A 17,024-nucleotide genomic window follows, 5' to 3' on the forward strand; every position below is an offset into this window, starting at 1 on the left:
TGTGTGGTTCTTTTATGATTTTCAGTATTTTCTTAGAAGTTCTTGTGTGATAAGAGTAGCTGAGTCTTAGAATTTTTGTTACATCGGGAAAACTTCTCTGAACGTTGATCTGGGTGCTATAATCGAAGTTTGCATCCTGTCGAAGCTGGGTTTTATGGATGTACTGCTGTAGTTGAAATTCGTTCATTTTTAAAATTCAATGATAAGAGCAGGGAGCGAAAGAAGATCAAATGAGAGCAAAGCAGAGCCTGCAATTCTGACTGGGATAATCGTCAACATGGCAGCAGATGTGCACTGCAGTAGATGCCGGTTGATAGAGAGACTGGAATATCTAACTTGAACTATACCCCATAAGTTGCTCATCACAGAGCAGAAGCCTTTTTTGGTTTTGTTACAGGGGGGCATGAAGCCCAAACAAAAGAGAACAAAAACACAGAAACTTAACAGCCAAAGCTGTACAAAGGAACGAGACCTCACTAGGCCATCAATGTCATCTAAGACAGCTTGAGTAGTAAAAGCTGGATTGGTATTGAAGCTGATAGTGATGAAACATCAGCGACCCCAGGCCTCTGCTTGAAAATCGGGTTCTAGTGATGATGTTGATGCTCCTGGGGCTGATGATGCTTCTGAGAACTACCGCCCGTCTGAACATCCTTTCATCCGTTTCAGGTTGTTATTACGAACCCCAACGCTTGGTTCCTTCACTGCTTAAGCTTTTCTCAACCCATCATGTATACACTTGCAACGTCAAGATCGGCTCTCTCTTTCGAGCGGGTCATATTGAAGCTGCTCGCCAACTGTTCGACGAAATGCCCCAAAGAGACTTGGTTACATGGAACGCTCTCGTTACTGGGTACTGGAAAAACGGTTACTTTCAGGAATCAAAGAGTCTGTTCGAATCGATGCCTCTCAGGAATGTGGTGTCCTGGAACTCCATGGTAGCCGGTTGCGTCGAAAATGGGATGGTTGATGAGGCTTTCGGCTACTTTCGAGCCATGCCCGAGAGGAACATTGCGTCTTGGAATGCTATGATATCTGGGTTTTTGAAGTGTGATCGGGTGGAGGAAGCTAGTAGGCTTTTTGTGGAGATGCCGTGTAGGAATGTGATTTCTTTTACGGCGATGATTGATGGATATGCGAAGAAAGGAGAGGTGGAGAAGGCAAGAGCATTGTTTGATGTCATGCAGCATAAAAATGCGGTTTCTTGGACTGTGCTGATTAGTGGGTATGTGGAGAATGGGAGGTTTGATGAAGCTAGGGAATTGTATAAGCAGATGCCGGAGAAAAATGTGGTTGCAGTGACTGCCATGATCACTGGGTGCTGTAGGGAGGGTAAGATGGAAGATGCGAGAGTGTTGTTCGATGGAATGCAGTTCAAGGATGATGTCTGTTGGAATGCAATGATAACAGGTATGCTGATTGCAGTACGCTAGTCTATCAGGAAAACCATAATTGGGTAGTGGAGGATTTCATTTCTGTTCATGAGCGACATAACTCTCTAGTTATTATAGTATTATTCAAATTTGCAGTTGAGAGAATTGGTATTGAGTACTTGAAAATTAGTTCGATCAGTATCTGCAGTAGTCTGATGTATCGAGGACATTTTAAGTTTGAAAGCATTATCCTAACTACATTCTATACATGATACTAGGCACTGACATGCTTATTTTCACTTGCCCCCTGACATGCTTCTTTTCATTTGCAGGCTATGCACAAAATGGTAGGGGAGAGGAAGCATTGAAGTTACATTCACAAAAGCTCAAGATTGGTTTGCATCCAGATAACTGGACCCTTGTTTCTGTTCTTATGGCCTGTTCTACTCTTGCGTCCCTGAAGGATGGAAGACAAGCTCATGTGCTCATTGTTAAACATGGTCTCGAATCCAATGTCTCCATAAGTAATGCTTTGATTACCATGTACTGCAGATGTGGTGCGATTCTTGACTCTGAGTTAGCTTTCAAACAAATTGAGAGTCCGGACCTTGTCTCATGGAACACCATTGTTGCTGCATTTGCACAGCACGGTCTCTACAAGAAGGCTCTGGCTTTTTTCAACCAGATGAGGGTCAGTGGCTTTGAACCGGATGGCATAACATTTCTTAGTGTCTTATCTGCTTGTGCTCGTGTGGGAAAAGTGAATGAGAGCATGGATTTGTTCGACTCAATGGTCAATAAATATGGTATTTCCCCTCGGTCGGAGCATTATGCTTGCTTAATTGATCTATTGAGTCGAGCAGGTCAGTTAGAGAAAGCTTGCAAGATGATCCAAGAGATGCCATTTGAAGCAGACTTTGGGATTTGGGGAGCTCTTCTTGCAGCTTCCAGTGTTCATTCAAATGTCGAAATAGGGGAACTGGCTGCTAAGAATATGTTAGACTTGGATCCCCAGAGTTCTGGGCCTTATGTCATATTGTCCAATATGTATGCAGCTGCTGGTAAATGGAATGATGTTGCTAGAGTGAGGAGTTTGATGAAAAAGCATGGAGTCAAGAAGCAACAGGCATATAGTTGGATAGAGATTGGGAATAAGGTGCAAAATTTCGTTGGAGGGGATATATCGCATCCAGATGTTGATAATATTCATTTGGTGCTCAAGAAGATCAGCCTGCATATGGCTGCAAATAATTTCACAGACATCAGTGTCTCATGGAGCTCTTCTTGTTAACCAATAGAAGGGATGTAATGGCAGAATGGTACAATTACAATTGTTAGAAGCATGAAGGGTACTGCTTCATATGTTTTGTGGACTAGTTGATGATTCTGAAAGGCTCAAAAGAGCTGAAAGCTCAAGTCCGAGAGGCCCAACCAAAATTCAGTCTGGGGAGGTGTCCAAGATTTTTCCTAGAAGAAAAAAAGGATGGTCAAACGAAAGTTTTTCCGACTGTACATAAGCAATGTATTGATTTTCTTCTCGAGTTTCCGGTTTGGAATGAATGTCTACTTCTTTCCTATTTAAAATGGCGACGAAAAATCAAAGACCAATTTTTAAATTTCTTTGTAACTCTCACCATGTTAGTCGCCAATTTGAACACAACAGACTACTATATCAGCCGGCCAGAGGTTAGTCATAGGTTGAAATTGGATATATTATCAGCAGGACAGGAAGGTCAATTTTGTCATACGCACATAGATTTCTTCCCACACCCGCCAAATAGGCTTCTTTTGTGGAAAACCCGCCAACCTCGGACTTCTTATATCTCTAACAGTCTATGTTTGTAGCTTTTCTCGTTACGTAATAGTGACTTTCCAAAAATAGAAAACTCTTGCTGCAACATTCATCCCTATTCGACCTCGAAACCGAGGCTAAGGTACTTTGTTTTTCTTGTATATTCTCCTTGAAATTTCCCATACTTCCGTTCTCTGCAAGGCTCTATTGTCTTTTGATCAATTTTACCTTGTTGGCTTCTGCTCTTTCTCCAATCTGTTATGGAATTTAATCTGTGAAATATTCATGGTTTTCTGATCTGGGGTTTTGAAATTAAATCAAAGAAACCTTCTTTGGTCATATTGCAAGACCAGTTCTGCATCAAAAAGAAGCCCTCTATCAATATATATGTGGTATTTCTCCTTCTCCATATTCTTTGCCTTGATTTTTACAACAGGTTGTATTTGGATTTGTATCAAACTGTTTTAGGATGAACATGATATTTACTGGTTTTTTTAATTTTATTTTCTCGTTTTGTATTGTATTTTTATTTTGGTTGATAGTGGGTGTTTTATGCAATTCATGGTCGAATAGATTGTTGGAGCTTGGACATGCAGCAACATATGGAGCAACCTGAAGAGAAAGATCGCAAGATGAAAGAGCAATTACATGCAGTAGAGGTAGAAAGAGATCGAGCCCTTGATGAACTAAGAGAGATGAAAAAGGTGGCACAGGAGGCTAACATGCGGCTTAGTGAAGCATTGTCAACTCATAATAAGGAGAATATAGACTCGTTGAAAGTTGAACTAGGAAAGGCCAAAGATTTGGAGCTCAAACTGGCAGAGAATGTGGAAAACGCTGAGGCTAAGACGAAGGTTTTAGTGTCTGAGAGCGAGGAACGAATTCAAGAATTGCAGCAGAAACTGACAGAGAATGCAAAAACCTCAGAGTCTCACATGAAGGCTTTATTGTCCGAAAGAGAGGAAAGAATTCGGGAGTTAGAGCTCAAACTGTCAGAGAATGTGAAAACCTCCGATGCTCTGGCTGAAATAAAGACTTCATTGTCTGAAAGAGAAGAAAGAATTCGGGAATTAGAGCTCAAACTGGCAGAGAACACGGAAAGCTCAGAGGCTCACAGGAGGGCTTTATTGTCTGAAAGTGCAGAAAGAATAAGGAAATTGGAGATCAAATTGGCAGAGAATGTTGAAACCAATGAGGCTCAGTTGAAAACTTTGTTTTGTCAAAGTGAGGAAAGAATTCGGGAACTCGAGATGGAAATAGAAAAAAGAAGGAAATCAGAAGCAAGAATCCTTGATTCGTTGATCACACAGACAAACCAACTGGAGCAAACCAAGGTTTTACTTGAAGAATCAAATTCTGAAATTACTTCTCTTCAAAAGAAATTGGAGAAATGGGAAGAGGAGTCCGTGCAGAGCAGTGATCTTAGCACATCACATTTTCAGGACAGCCATGATACTAATGTTTCCATGAGGGATGATTTAGAGAGTCTCAGGTCCGAGCTTCAGTTGACAAAGGAGAATCTGGTTGATTCTCAAAAGAAGGAGCAACTTGCGTCTTTGAAGGTTGAGAAATTACTTGAGGAGATACGTGCACTAAAACACGAGCTGAAGTTGACAGCCGAAGCTGAAGAAAATGGAAAGAAGGCAATGGATGACTTGGCTATTGCTCTAAAAGAAGTTGCCACGGAAGCCAATCAGTTGAAGGACTCACTGCAGATGACCAAAGCCGAGTTAGAGCACTCAAGGGAACAAGAACAGCGTTTGAATGTAGTGCTAAAGACCAATGAGGAAGATTTTAAATTGATGTTGGATGAAGTAAGGAAAGAAGCTGAGAGGCACAAAAACACTGCTGCCAGGTTGAAAATAGAACACGAAGAGTCGGTTATGGCATGGAGTGGGAAGGAAACTGGCTTTGTTGACTGTATTAGAAGAGCAGAAGATGACAGACATGCTGCACAGCAAGAGAACTATAGGTTGCATGAGTTGCTTCTTGAGACGGATAACAATGCCATGTTGTCAAAGGAAGAAAATAGTAAATTGCGCGATATACTTAAACAGGCCTTGAATGAAGCAAATATTGCCAAAGAAGCTTCAGTCATTGCTCGAGCTGAAAATTCTCAGCTCAAAGATAGCCTGGAAGAAAAGGAGGAGGCCTTGAATTTTCTCACCCGAGAAAATGAAAATTATAGGGTGAATGAAATTGCTGCTAATGAAAACATTAAGGAGTTGAAGCGGTTGCTTATTGAATCGTCAAAGAAGGACAACAAGAAAGAGGAAAAAGAGAAACCGCCATTGAAGGATGTGAAAAAGGAGTCCAAGGATAAAACACCTACAAAGGAGTCGAAGAAGGAGGCTAAGGAGGCAAAGCCTACAAAGGAGGATAGTGATAAGGAGAAAGAGGCTGGAAACATACTTGGCAAAGTTTTCAGCTTCAGTCTCAAGGAGCTTAGAATCTCAAACTCACACGATGATGTTGTTCATGTTGTTCAAGATGATGATGATGATGATGATGAGATTGAAATAGACGAGGCTCTCAAAGGCTCGATCTTTGAGGTACAGTCTCCCGGCTCCGCTAATCATCACCGGAGAACTTCTTCTGCATTCACAGATTATGGAGAACCCCTCCATCCAGAGGATTTTGATCATCTAGACCATCATCTAGATGGGACTCACGCCGAGAACTCGAGAAAGAAGAAAGCCTTGCTAAGAAGATTTGGCGATCTTATAAAGAGAAGTACTGCTTATTCCTACTCTAAAAAGGAGCCATCACCGGATCCCAAAAAGGAACTATTGCAGGACGCAAAGAAGGAGCCTTCACAGGATCTCAAAAAGGATCCTTCACTGGATAGCAAGAAGGAACCCTCACAAGATATCAAGAAGGAAGCATTACCAGAATAGATAAGCTGGATTTTTTGCACTGCTCTTCAAGTTTTGATATTAAGTAGTTTAATCTGATTCTTTACTTATTTTATTCACAGTAAATTATAGTAAATGAATCCTGCTCTAGTTCTAGAGAATTACAAATTTGAACATGTAATTATAGTTCAAGCAGAAATTGTACTAGTATATTGATTTCAGAAGATTGAAATGGTTAGCAAAAAAGGGTGTTTAATTGTTTTCGTCTGTTCAAGCCCGTCAGAAATTCAATATTAGAAGGAAACTATGTTCCCTGCAATGGGAGTCGTCGCAGTGTAATGCAGATTGCCATTTGTTTCTGTGATTACACCAGTGCTGTTTTTTCTTTTCAATTGTTCATAAACATTTTTCAGACTTCACCAGGAGGATCAAAACCAAAGCATTGAGTTGGTCGTCGGAGAGTCATAATCGTGAAACTTTCACCACATTTTATCACAACATGTATCCGTCGCTACCATGATTTTCCGATCAATCATGCAGTAGGTGTTCGATCCTTGAATCCTTTCTCACAATGTATGCTTTCTTTTCAAGTTGTGTGGGAAAGACACAAGGTACCTAATTGTCTCGTAATAATGGGCGTCCATAAGGTCCATAACATGTCATGATTCATATGGTAGAGATCAATAATATGATGGACCAACCTATCCAAAGCCATTTATCACTTGTGTGAGCACTTCTAACGTCACTCATCCACACTCAAAATCAAAGGGATCAACTGCCACGTGTCAAGATGCCATAAGAATCACAAACAAAATATCATACTGGGAGCTGGCAATGGACAGTTACATTGTCACTTGTATTTTATTGAGAACTTCCCTTCCAATGTAGGGGATTTTTCCTTTTTTGGAAAAAAAAAAAAAATCCTATCGAAATGTCAACATACACCAATGCCTTGTTGTCTCCTAATAATAGGTGTGCATATCATCTCCGTATAAATAAAATTCTTTAACTTTAGCCATTATTTGTGTTCATATTGATTTTTCTCTTTAATAAAATAGCAGTATGCGTCACATATCTTGTTCGACCCACTATTTACAATCTTTAATTTTCAACCTTCAATAATCAGTTGTAACCACATATTGAGATATCCCTTAGTATTATATGTTTAGCAAGTTAATGTGTCAGGTCATTTAACCGTTCCACTCAATTTTTTTTAAGAAAAATTCAGCTATCGTTCCTAAACTATACTGCCAAGGTCAATTTGATACTCGAACTCTCAAAAGTATCAATGTGATACCCAAAAACGTATTTTGACGTCAACGTGATACTTCCGTTAAAAATCTCTAACGACGTCATCTGTTTGCTGACGTGGCAAGCACGTGGGTCCCATGTGATATTTTTATCATGGATAAAATTGTCTTTCTCTACTAATTAATTTAAAAAATAATAATAAAAACATCTCTCTCTCTCTCTCTCTCTCTCTCTCTCTCTCTCTCTCTCTCTCTCTCTCTCTCTCTCTCTCTCTCTCTCTCTCTCTCTCTCTCTCTCTCTCTCTCTCTCTCTCTCTCTCTCTCTCTCCTTCTTCTTCCCTTTCTCTCTCTGAATCCACCGCATTGTACAGCCGCCATGGGTTTACGCATCCATGGCGCATTGGCTCTCACCTCTCTCCTCCTCCTCTTCTTCTTCTTCGCTGGAACCTGCTTCGCATTGCCGGAATATCCTCAGAAGCCCTCATCCTCATCCTCATCCTCCTCGGCGTCCACCGCTTAGATCAACTCCAACTTCGTCCTTGTGGCCCTTCAACCTTGCATTATTCCGATCTAGCCGAGCTCGTCGAGAAGGCCCTGCTCTTGCAGACTTTCGAAGAGGCCGTCGGCCGCCACAACATCACCATCTTCGCTCCCCGAAACGATGCCTTCGATCGGTACTCTCGAACCCGACAACCTTAAAGCGCTACTTGCTCGAACTCGGGACCTCAAATCACCCCAGAAGCTCCGTCTGCCGGAAGTTGAGTGCGAGGGACATGGATTTGTAGCAGGAATTGGAAAGGATGATGGCAGCGTTGGTGATGGTTTGGGCGGAGGAGAGGGAGGATAACTTCGATGCTAACCTTCAACTCAAGGCTACAACGGTGACGGGCCTCGGGGCGAATGTGTCACACCCACCGTCGACATCAAGTTGAGTTTTAGAAATCGACATGCAAAACTGTCGCCCTCCTTCTCTTGTCATTGTGAGGTGAAAACCCAAGAACCCATCTACTTTGGATTTTGGTTTTAAGAGAAATTGAGTTCTGATTGTTGTTAATAATTTCATTACTGGTACGACGATGCCGGACTAGATTGCGTATGTTCCCTTGTTCGTGGGCTTTGCGGCAGAAGACCCAGACCTCTCTAAGTTGTAAGGTATTAGGTATACGTCTGGGAAACTATCTGGTGTTTAAGCTTTGATTGTTAAAGAAATGAGAATGCAAATGTGTGTGTGTGTTTTAGATTTTGATTTAGCTGAGCAATACTCGTCGGAGTCGGTGAGAAGATGATGGCAGCATTGGTGATGGTTTGGGCGGAGGAGAATGAGAGGAGAGAGAGAAGAAGAAGAAGAAGACTGAGGTTGAAGAAGAAGCAGAAGCCATTTTTCTTTGATTTCTTGGGCGGAGGGGAAGGAGCGGAGCTTGCGGGGTTTGGCTAGAACAAAATCCCAGAAGAACAAGAAGAAAAAAAGAAGAAAAAGAAATGAAAAAAAAAATGAATTAACAAAAAAAATGGTAAATTGGTATTTTTTTTTTAGGCTCACATGTTTGCCACGTCAGCAAACAGACTACAGCGTTAAATATTTTTAACAGAAGTATCAAATTGATACCAATATTGGTCTTTGGGTATCACATAGGCCTCATCAAAAAGCCCGCGGATCAAGTGGGCCAATGGAGGCCAGCCGGCCCGTTAAAAAGCCCACAAAAGCCCTTCTCGGTGGGTAGTGGGCCGGCCCGCAAAAACTCGGCCTGGCCCGCTAGGCCCTGCCCGTAAAAGCCCGCTAGGCCCGGCCAGTAAAAGCCCGTAAAATATTATATATATATATATATATATGTGTGTGTGTGTGTGTGTGTGTTTATATATATATATATGTAGATATGTGTGTGTGTTTATAAATATATATATATATATATATATATATATAGACACATATAGATATATATATTTGTGTGTGTGTTTATATATATGTGTGTGTGTGTGTGTGTGTTTATAAACACACACACACACATAGATATATATTTGTGTGTGTGTGTCGGTGTGTGTTTATAAACATATATATAGAAGGTTGTAGAATCAGTGAGAAAAAATGGCTAGTTGGGCCTTCTGTTACTATCTTCTTCTCCTTGAGCTTGCTATTCTTTTTTGCAATATGTGAAGCTTCCAAATGCATATATATAGAAAAGATATATATGCATTACCGCATAATAAATATATATATAGATATATGTGTGTGTGTGTGTGTGTATATATATATCAATATGTGTGTGTGTGTGGAAGTTCTTATACTTCTATATAAAATATGTGCTAATGTGCATATATATATATATATATATATATATATATATATATATATTCTACATATCGGTTGACCAATCTGATCGGATTCGAAAATATGGTGAAATTGGCTAAATTTTTTACCACACTCATAATTTATTGTAATAAACTCATCCAACGGTCGGTTTTTCCATTTTCTTTGAATTGATAGGGGTTGCTCTTTAGAGTGTATGATATATAAATATAGGTTTATAAGAGTAACTACGTTTGACCTAGTTGATCGAATTCGAAACGAGAACCAAATTGGCTGGATTTTCTACAGCCACCATAAAACATTACAATCTCTCCATCGAGCGGTTGGTTTCTCCGAATTCATTTTCTATTAATGGTTGCTTTAGAATGAACCTAAACAATTTAAATGCAATGTATAAGTCATACAACTTTAGGAATAAAATTGGTATAGACCAATGTGTTTGTAATTAAAATTAATTTTTTTTTATCTTATGTCCACGCACATCCATTGATGGAATATATACAAACGTGATGTGAAAAAATAAGCACGTTTCGCGGTTGTCACGGCATCGGTCAACCAATAAAACATATAAATGACTACGGTTGACCAATCCGATCGGATTCAAAAATATGGTGAAATTGGCTAAATTTTTTACCACACTCATAATTTATTGTAATAAACTCATCCAATGGTCGGTTTTTCCATTTTCTTTGAATTGATAGGGGTTGCTCTTTGGAGTGTATGATATATAAATATAGGTTTATAAGAGTAACTACGTTTGACCTAGTTGATCGAATTCGAAACGAGAACCAAATTGGCTGGATTTTCTATAACCACCATAAAACATTACAATCTCTCCATCAAGCGGTTGGTTTCTCCAAATTCATTTTCCACTTCATGGTTGCTTTAGAATGAACCTAAACAATTTAAATGCAATGTATAAGTCATATAACTTTAGGAATAAAATTGGTATAGTCCAATGTGTTTGTAATTAAAATTAAATTTTTTTTTATCTTATGTCAACGCACATCCATCGATGGAATATATACAAACGTTATCTGAAAAAATAAGCACGTTTCGCGGTTGACACGCCATCGGTCAACCAATAAAATATATAAGTGACTACGGTTGACCAATCCGATCGGATTCAAAAATATGGTGAAATTGGCTAAATTTTTTACCACACTTATAATTTATTGTAATAAACTCATCCAACTGTCGGTTTCTCATTTTCTTTGAATTGCTATATGTAGCTCTTTGAAGTGTATGATGTATAAATATAGATTTATAAAAAATTAGTGTCTTTAAAAATTTATTTATCAATAAATTAGTATCTATATATAAATATAGATTTTTTTTGGGTACAATATAGTTATATAGATCTGTTATCTTTGGTTGTATTTGATCATTATCCATTGAATTTCCAAAGCTTGATTAAAAAAAAAAAACTTGTGTTTTTAAATATTTATATATAAATAAAGCCAGCAAGGCCAAGCCCGGCCAGGCCCGAAAAAGCCTGCAAGGCCCGCTTTATATGAACGAGTTTAGATCCTTTGATTTTTAATAAAGCCTGGCCCAGCCCTGCCCGTAATTATTTAAAAATATAGCAAGGCCCGGCCCGGCCCGGCCCGTTGACGACCCCTAGTATCACATTGATACTTTTGAGAGTTCTGATATCAAATTGGCCTTGACAGTATAATTTGAGGACGTTGAAATTATTTTTATTATTATTTTTTTTCGTGGTAGGTCTTTCGATGGTGGACCTATATCGTCAAATACCATTCATGGCACGGTGCCCCAGGTTTTTTTTGTTTTGGTCGGTCGTGCCCCAGGTTTGATAAAAGAAAGTGAAAGTTGGTGATTTAAATTTCCACCAGAATATAATAATAAAACCCTTGAGATAAAATAAACAATGATATCCAAAACATGAATTGTTCCCTGTGCAAATTGCAGGAGAGGGAATAGGGAATGTGATTCGCATGCACCAAACGGCAATAAAATATAAGATATTTTTATGTGGGGGCAAACGTGGTAGGGCTGCTCAGTCAATAAACGGAGATTGTTTTGAAACACTTAAAATTTTATGAGTTTTGATTGGACCGGCTATTCTCCTCGGTGCACCGCCATTCGATAGAATCAAAACCCAACACCCTTCCCCTCCTCCTACAAAAACCTTTCCTCTCCTCTTAAGCTTTTTCAAAAAGCCAAAGAAGAGAGTTCGGTTTGTAGACAGAGAGAGAGATTATACGACATGTCGTCCGTGGTGGGATACTTAGCTTCATCATCGTCGTCGTCCCCGGAAGGCCATGATGAAGGCAACAACGAACGGCTCGATTTCGTTCGTCCCACGAATTCCGACTTGTCACTAAATCCCGGCGAGACATTTATCCGAGCAGCCGTGTCCCTCAAGGACCAGGTCTGTTCCGACTTGCCTAATTAGCTGTATTTAAACCTCTTGAAAGCCATCGAAATGTTATCCCTTCTATTTCGAAACTAGTTTTTTTTTTTTTTTTGCTCATAAATATTTGCGGAAAAATGTCGATTTAGTAATTTCAATTTTGTTTTTATAGGTAGTGAAGGCCACGTGGGAAGGAGAGCGGAGCTCCGGGATGGGGTTGGATCCGACTGTGTATACGGGTCTGCTCGGCACGGCGTTCACGTGCCTGAGGTCGTACGAGGCCACCGGAAACCGACAGGACTTGCTACTGTGCGCCGAGATCGCCGACAACTGCGCGGCCGTCGCACGTGTCTCCGCCAGGTAATTTACATGTTCTTACGTGGGGACCGTAATAGATAATTCTACACAAACATCGATGCCCCCACCTGTCTTGCTAAAAATGTGATTTTCTTTTTTTGGTTAAAATCATAAAGTTTGAATTTTTAAGGTTTCTTGCACACCCTTCTATCTCTTTCTATATTAAATTTTTGATTTTTAATTTTTAATTTTTATTCTTGCGTAGGTGATACGTTTAGAAATCAAAATTTAGACTTTTTTGACGAAATTTTGAATATTGTTCTTTGGAAAAGTTTTTATATCCTCACATTTTCGTGGTAGTTTGTATTACATTTTGAAACAAAAACCACTCTGAGTTTAAGTTTTTGTACTTCAGACTTTGATATAGTTACTGTATTTCAAACGCGTTTGCAAAAGTTTGACTATTTTTCAGAAATTGACCATGCAAAATGTTACTCTAGTTTTTTTATGCAGCAAGATTATTAGTTCTGACCTCTACAGTAAAAAAAAAGGATATATTTTGAATTTCATTTTGGATCCTTATTAAAGATCGCAATTTTTTTTATGCGAGTTGTGAAATCAGTTGAACAGGAAATTGCTTTGCTTCCTTCCTATACTTGAGGAACATATATGCTATGATATTTCAGTTTTGTCTTCAAATTTGGCATCCTTTATATGCAGGCACGTGACATTTTTGTGTGGTAGAGGAGGAGTTTACGCTCTTGGAGCTGTTGTGGCTAATTTGGTTGGGGACCATCAAAGACTTGACTTGTATTTGAACCTCTTCCTTGAGGTAATTTTAGTCCGACTTTTAGCTTACTACTCTCTGATTACATATAGGTAAACATAATACTAAATAGGTAAACATGATACTAATTTTAGTCCAATTTTTATGAAAATACTAAATAGGTAAACATAATACTAAAGTGAAATTATCTGACAATAATGCAAAGGGTCGAAGGGTTAGATTTGTCAAGAGTAATATAGCTTAGGTGTTTGCATAAACTATTATAGCCAACTTATAACGGATAGAAACGATCATTTTCTCATTTTTTGTAAAGTAATTTTGTGATATTTTAATAGTGAGTAGAGCTCCCTACATATTGTGATGCTATGAATCTTCTAGACAGTGACCTTGGGATTGCTTGAAGGACCCTGATTTTTTTTAGTAAGGTTTGATGAGAAAGGCTCTTTAACATTGGGTGTGATAATGAGTATTCTTTTGTCTTATTAGGCTCACCTGTTGTTGAGGGTTGATAGAGTGTCTTACAATATCTTGGAGCATATTCTTACCAAAAAGAAAAGAAAAAAGAAAAACAAATAAAAAGTATAATGACAACAATGACCTGATATGTGATTGTTGTTGTCGTAACTGTTGTTGTCGTAACTTACTGTTCATTACCGTATCTGCCGATGTACCATATCAACTTCGACTGTAGTTGGTGGTCCAGTACTTGAAAACGAGCCTCTTACTCTCATTAGATGGTCCACTGTTGTGTGTTTGACTGTTTTCTTATTGCTTATTGAGATTTCCTTGTTTTAGGGTCAGTTGTTATAAGCTAGTTAATTTGAGGGTTGCAGTACTTCAAAATTTTATTAAGTAATGGTGAGGTCCATAAGATATGTGACACCTTGGATGTTATAGTTGCTTCACTTGATTGTATCTTGTATGAATTTTGATAGCTGGAGGTAATACCATTTTGACTCTTTCTTGCCAAGTAATTTGTTGTACATGCCAATTGTTTCTGTGCATATCTTTGTTGAGAGTTGAGAGTTGAGACATGAAATGAAGACGTGTTGTTGGTATGATATTTATGTGATTTCTACACGGACTATGTATTGTTTCATTTGGAAATTCAGTTATATCATTTCTTATTCTGGACTCTACCTTAAAACTTTCTGTGTGTGTGTGTGTTCTATGTTTTAGATCCCAATTAAATATCCTGGCCATTCATGGAGCTTTTCAAGCAGTATTATTTGAGAAGATAGTATTACTTGAGAAGATGTTCCCATCAAGATTCAAATTCTATACTTTGTGCAAAGCCAAATACATTACTTGTATGGATACTACTAGCTCACTGTCACAGAATTCACTAGTGTATATAAGTTGTAAAGCTTATATGGACTATGTTTAGTGTTTCGATCCTTTTAAATTTAATTATAGGGTACCTTGAAAGTTGTTTATCTTGTTTTAGTAAAACTTTTGTTTCTGTCAATCTTCAGAGAAATTTTTGTTTGCATATAGGCACTAATGTAAACACATGAGGCTCATTATATAAGGTGGTTCTATTTTGTGTTACTGTCCACAGCAATGTGTTGACATATAATTCCACATATTCTTGGACCAGCACCTTTTTCCATACAAAAAGAAGTCGTTTATTTGTTGTTTGTTCTTATTCTGTGTGGAGTCCCATCTGGATCCCAGGTCATAAGATGTCAGGAACTTTACTTACCAAGTTAGTCAGTCCTTCCCTCTAAATAATCTCTTATCTCTTATCTATGATTTATATGTTCAGTAATCACCCGTTCTATTCATGCTGGTTAAAAAATGGTTTATGGAATAAGAGAAAAGAATTTTATTGAAAGACGAAGTACCAGTTAGATGGCTCATGTCTCTGAAATGAACCTTTTGATTGATCCTATGAGGCTTTTGAAGTTGGAAACTTATCCTTTACTTGTGTAGCTGCATCTTTTTGTCCTTCCAGGCCCTCAATGCATGCCATTACTAACTAGAATCTGTAGAATATGTCCATCATATTTGGATGAATAAGTCTTATGTGCTGCAAAGGGCAAAGAGATGAGTGGATAGCATTTCTGTTTCATTTAATATATTCATTTTGTCCCCAACGCTTATTTGGTTTATCATGTATTAGGTAGCAAAAGAGAAGGCCCTATCTGTTGGGCCAGAGGAAGGTGGTTTTGGAATGTCATATGATCTTCTTTATGGGAGAGCTGGGTTTCTATGGGCAGCTTTGTTCATAAACAAGCACCTTGGACAAGAGAATGTGCCCAGTGAACTTCTGATGCCCATCGTCAATGCCGTGTTAGCTGGAGGAAGGGCAGGAGCATCTGATAACCCTTCATGCCCACTTATGTACAGATGGCATGGAACAAGGTACTTGGGCGCAGCAAATGGTCTGGCTGGAATTTTGCAAGTGCTACTTCACTTCCCTCTTTCAGAAGAGGATGCAGAAGATGTGAAAGGAACTCTTAGGTATATGATGGCTAATCGGTTTCCTCACAGTGGAAATTACCCCTCAAGCGAAGGAAACCCAAGAGATAAGTTTGTGCAGTGGTCTCATGGTGCAGCCGGCATGGCCATCACCTTGTGCAAGGCATCACAGGTTAGTAACTCCAGCAGAATTAACTTTTCTGATGAAATTGTCAGCTTGGCTAGTTGACACACGTATTGGTTATGATGCTTGAGTTCCATAGTATAGGCACAATGTTGAGACTTGAAAATTTATGTTAAGATGCTCAAGTTTTTCTATTAAAATTGACAAGAGGGTGTTCTATGTGTGCATGTTTGGGAATATTGCGATTACATAGTAAGCCTCGTAGTATTGCGAATTTATTTGGGTTGTATGTTTCAAAGTTTTAATCTTGCAGACAGTTGTAATTAATTGAATTTGTGGATTTATTTCATCGATGCAATTGGTTTTATAATTTTATTTCTACACAATTCAATTAAGGATACGAACTAGACCCAGTTCAGTTAGAATTAACTACACTTTGATCTAATCTTGATAGACGACTTGATTTGGGAGTCCTAATGTGTGTGTGTGTGTCTGTTTCTCGATCTTCTTCCAAGCATAACTGAATTAAACGACTACTTATTCTGTTTTTATTCTCAGGTTTTTCCAGGAGATAGGGACTTTCGTGATGCGGCAATAGAAGCTGGAGAAGTGGTGTGGAAGAATGGTTTGCTGAAGAAGGTAGGCCTTGCTGATGGTGTGGCTGGGAATGCCTATGCCTTTCTTTCTCTTTATCGTCTAACCGGAGAGAGCATATACGAAGAGAGAGCAAAGGCATTTGCAAGCTTCTTGTATCATAATGCAAGACAACTTGTGACTGCGGGGCAGACTACACATGCAGCCGAACATGCCTATTCCCTTTTTCAAGGACTTGCTGGAACTGCTTGCCTCTGGTTTGACGTGCATGTTCTTGAAAACTCGAGGTTCCCAGGTTATGAACTGTAGGCAACGGAGCAAGTTAAATTCAAATCTAGTTATGAGATCATTATATATATGAACCTATATTTCTACCCTAACAATGTATATATTGAGACGTTGTTAATGATATCGTTGGTCCCAAAATTCGCATAATTTGATAGGACGTGTATTTTCCCCAAAGGGAATGTTCTCTAAACAATGTTGACAAACCCTTCTCTCTCTCTCTCTCTCTCTCTCTCTCTCTCTCTCTCTCACTCTGGTGGAACGGGATAGCCATGATAAGAGTTACCATGAGATGACTGGAATCATGTAGTGGTTAACTTTTTCTCTAGGCAAAATTTTATTCGTCAGATCAGAAAAAATTACAAGCAAAAACCTCTTGTTGGTGCCAATTTCGGCATCAACGAGTCAATGGAGGTTCCGTTGAAATCCAAGTGTAAAGTGGTGGGGTTGTTTTCTTCAAGTGGGCCTATCTTTTCCTTCGATTAGTTTGGCTACGTGAGTAGCCCTGGTCATCCAATTGTGACTGAAGGTATGCCCTGGTAGTCCTGTGCCTAGCCTTGG

At 39.0% G+C, this 17,024-nt stretch overlaps 3 protein-coding genes across 6 annotated transcripts; all 3 read left to right on the top strand.

Moving 5' to 3' along the window:
• The first annotated feature begins 121 nt into the window (after positions 1–121).
• On the top strand, positions 122–2,957 carry LOC112183968 (pentatricopeptide repeat-containing protein At4g02750). The gene is made up of 2 exons (XM_024322284.2): positions 122–1,410; positions 1,706–2,957. The coding sequence occupies exons 1-2, from the start codon at positions 594–596 to the stop codon at positions 2,662–2,664; spliced, it is 1,776 nt and encodes a 591-aa protein (XP_024178052.2). The 5' UTR covers positions 122–593; the 3' UTR covers positions 2,665–2,957.
• Positions 2,958–3,108: 151 nt separating this feature from the next.
• LOC112190733 (putative WEB family protein At1g65010, chloroplastic) lies at positions 3,109–6,412 on the top strand. 4 transcript variants are annotated; one of them, XM_024330210.2, is made up of 2 exons: positions 3,109–3,307; positions 3,708–6,412. In XM_024330210.2, exon 2 carries the CDS (start codon positions 3,756–3,758, stop codon positions 6,060–6,062), a length of 2,307 nt encoding a protein of 768 aa, XP_024185978.1. In that variant the 5' UTR covers positions 3,109–3,307; positions 3,708–3,755; the 3' UTR covers positions 6,063–6,412. The 4 variants fall into 4 exon arrangements, with proteins under 4 accessions (XP_024185978.1, XP_024185977.1, XP_024185976.1 ...); XM_024330209.2 differs by having other exon boundaries at positions 3,739–6,412; XM_024330208.2 differs by lacking the exon at positions 3,109–3,307 and adding an exon at positions 3,316–3,557.
• Positions 6,413–11,805: 5,393 nt separating this feature from the next.
• Positions 11,806–16,613, top strand: LOC112187349 (lanC-like protein GCL1). Its single transcript, XM_024326105.1, has 5 exons — positions 11,806–11,970; positions 12,125–12,312; positions 12,970–13,081; positions 15,162–15,632; positions 16,143–16,613. Exons 1-5 carry the CDS (start codon positions 11,806–11,808, stop codon positions 16,485–16,487), a joined length of 1,281 nt encoding a protein of 426 aa, XP_024181873.1. The 3' UTR covers positions 16,488–16,613.
• Positions 16,614–17,024: the final 411 nt, after the last annotated feature.

Source organism: Rosa chinensis, chromosome 2, assembly GCF_002994745.2.
Source record: "Rosa chinensis cultivar Old Blush chromosome 2, RchiOBHm-V2, whole genome shotgun sequence".
NCBI classification, from domain to species: domain Eukaryota; kingdom Viridiplantae; phylum Streptophyta; class Magnoliopsida; order Rosales; family Rosaceae; genus Rosa; species Rosa chinensis.

Excerpts from the sequence above, each read along its gene's own strand:
- LOC112183968 (XM_024322284.2), top strand. The coding sequence starts at position 594 with ATGATGTTGATGCTCCTGGGGCTGATGATGCTTCTGAGAACTACCGCC. Across the intron at positions 1,411-1,705 it reads TTGGAATGCAATGATAACAG|GCTATGCACAAAATGGTAGG; the intron begins GTATGCTGATTG and ends TTTCATTTGCAG.
- LOC112190733 (XM_024330210.2), top strand. The coding sequence starts at position 3,756 with ATGCAGCAACATATGGAGCAACCTGAAGAGAAAGATCGCAAGATGAAA.
- LOC112187349 (XM_024326105.1), top strand. The coding sequence starts at position 11,806 with ATGTCGTCCGTGGTGGGATACTTAGCTTCATCATCGTCGTCGTCCCCG. Across the intron at positions 13,082-15,161 it reads ATTTGAACCTCTTCCTTGAG|GTAGCAAAAGAGAAGGCCCT; the intron begins GTAATTTTAGTC and ends ATCATGTATTAG. Across the intron at positions 15,633-16,142 it reads CCTTGTGCAAGGCATCACAG|GTTTTTCCAGGAGATAGGGA; the intron begins GTTAGTAACTCC and ends TTTTATTCTCAG.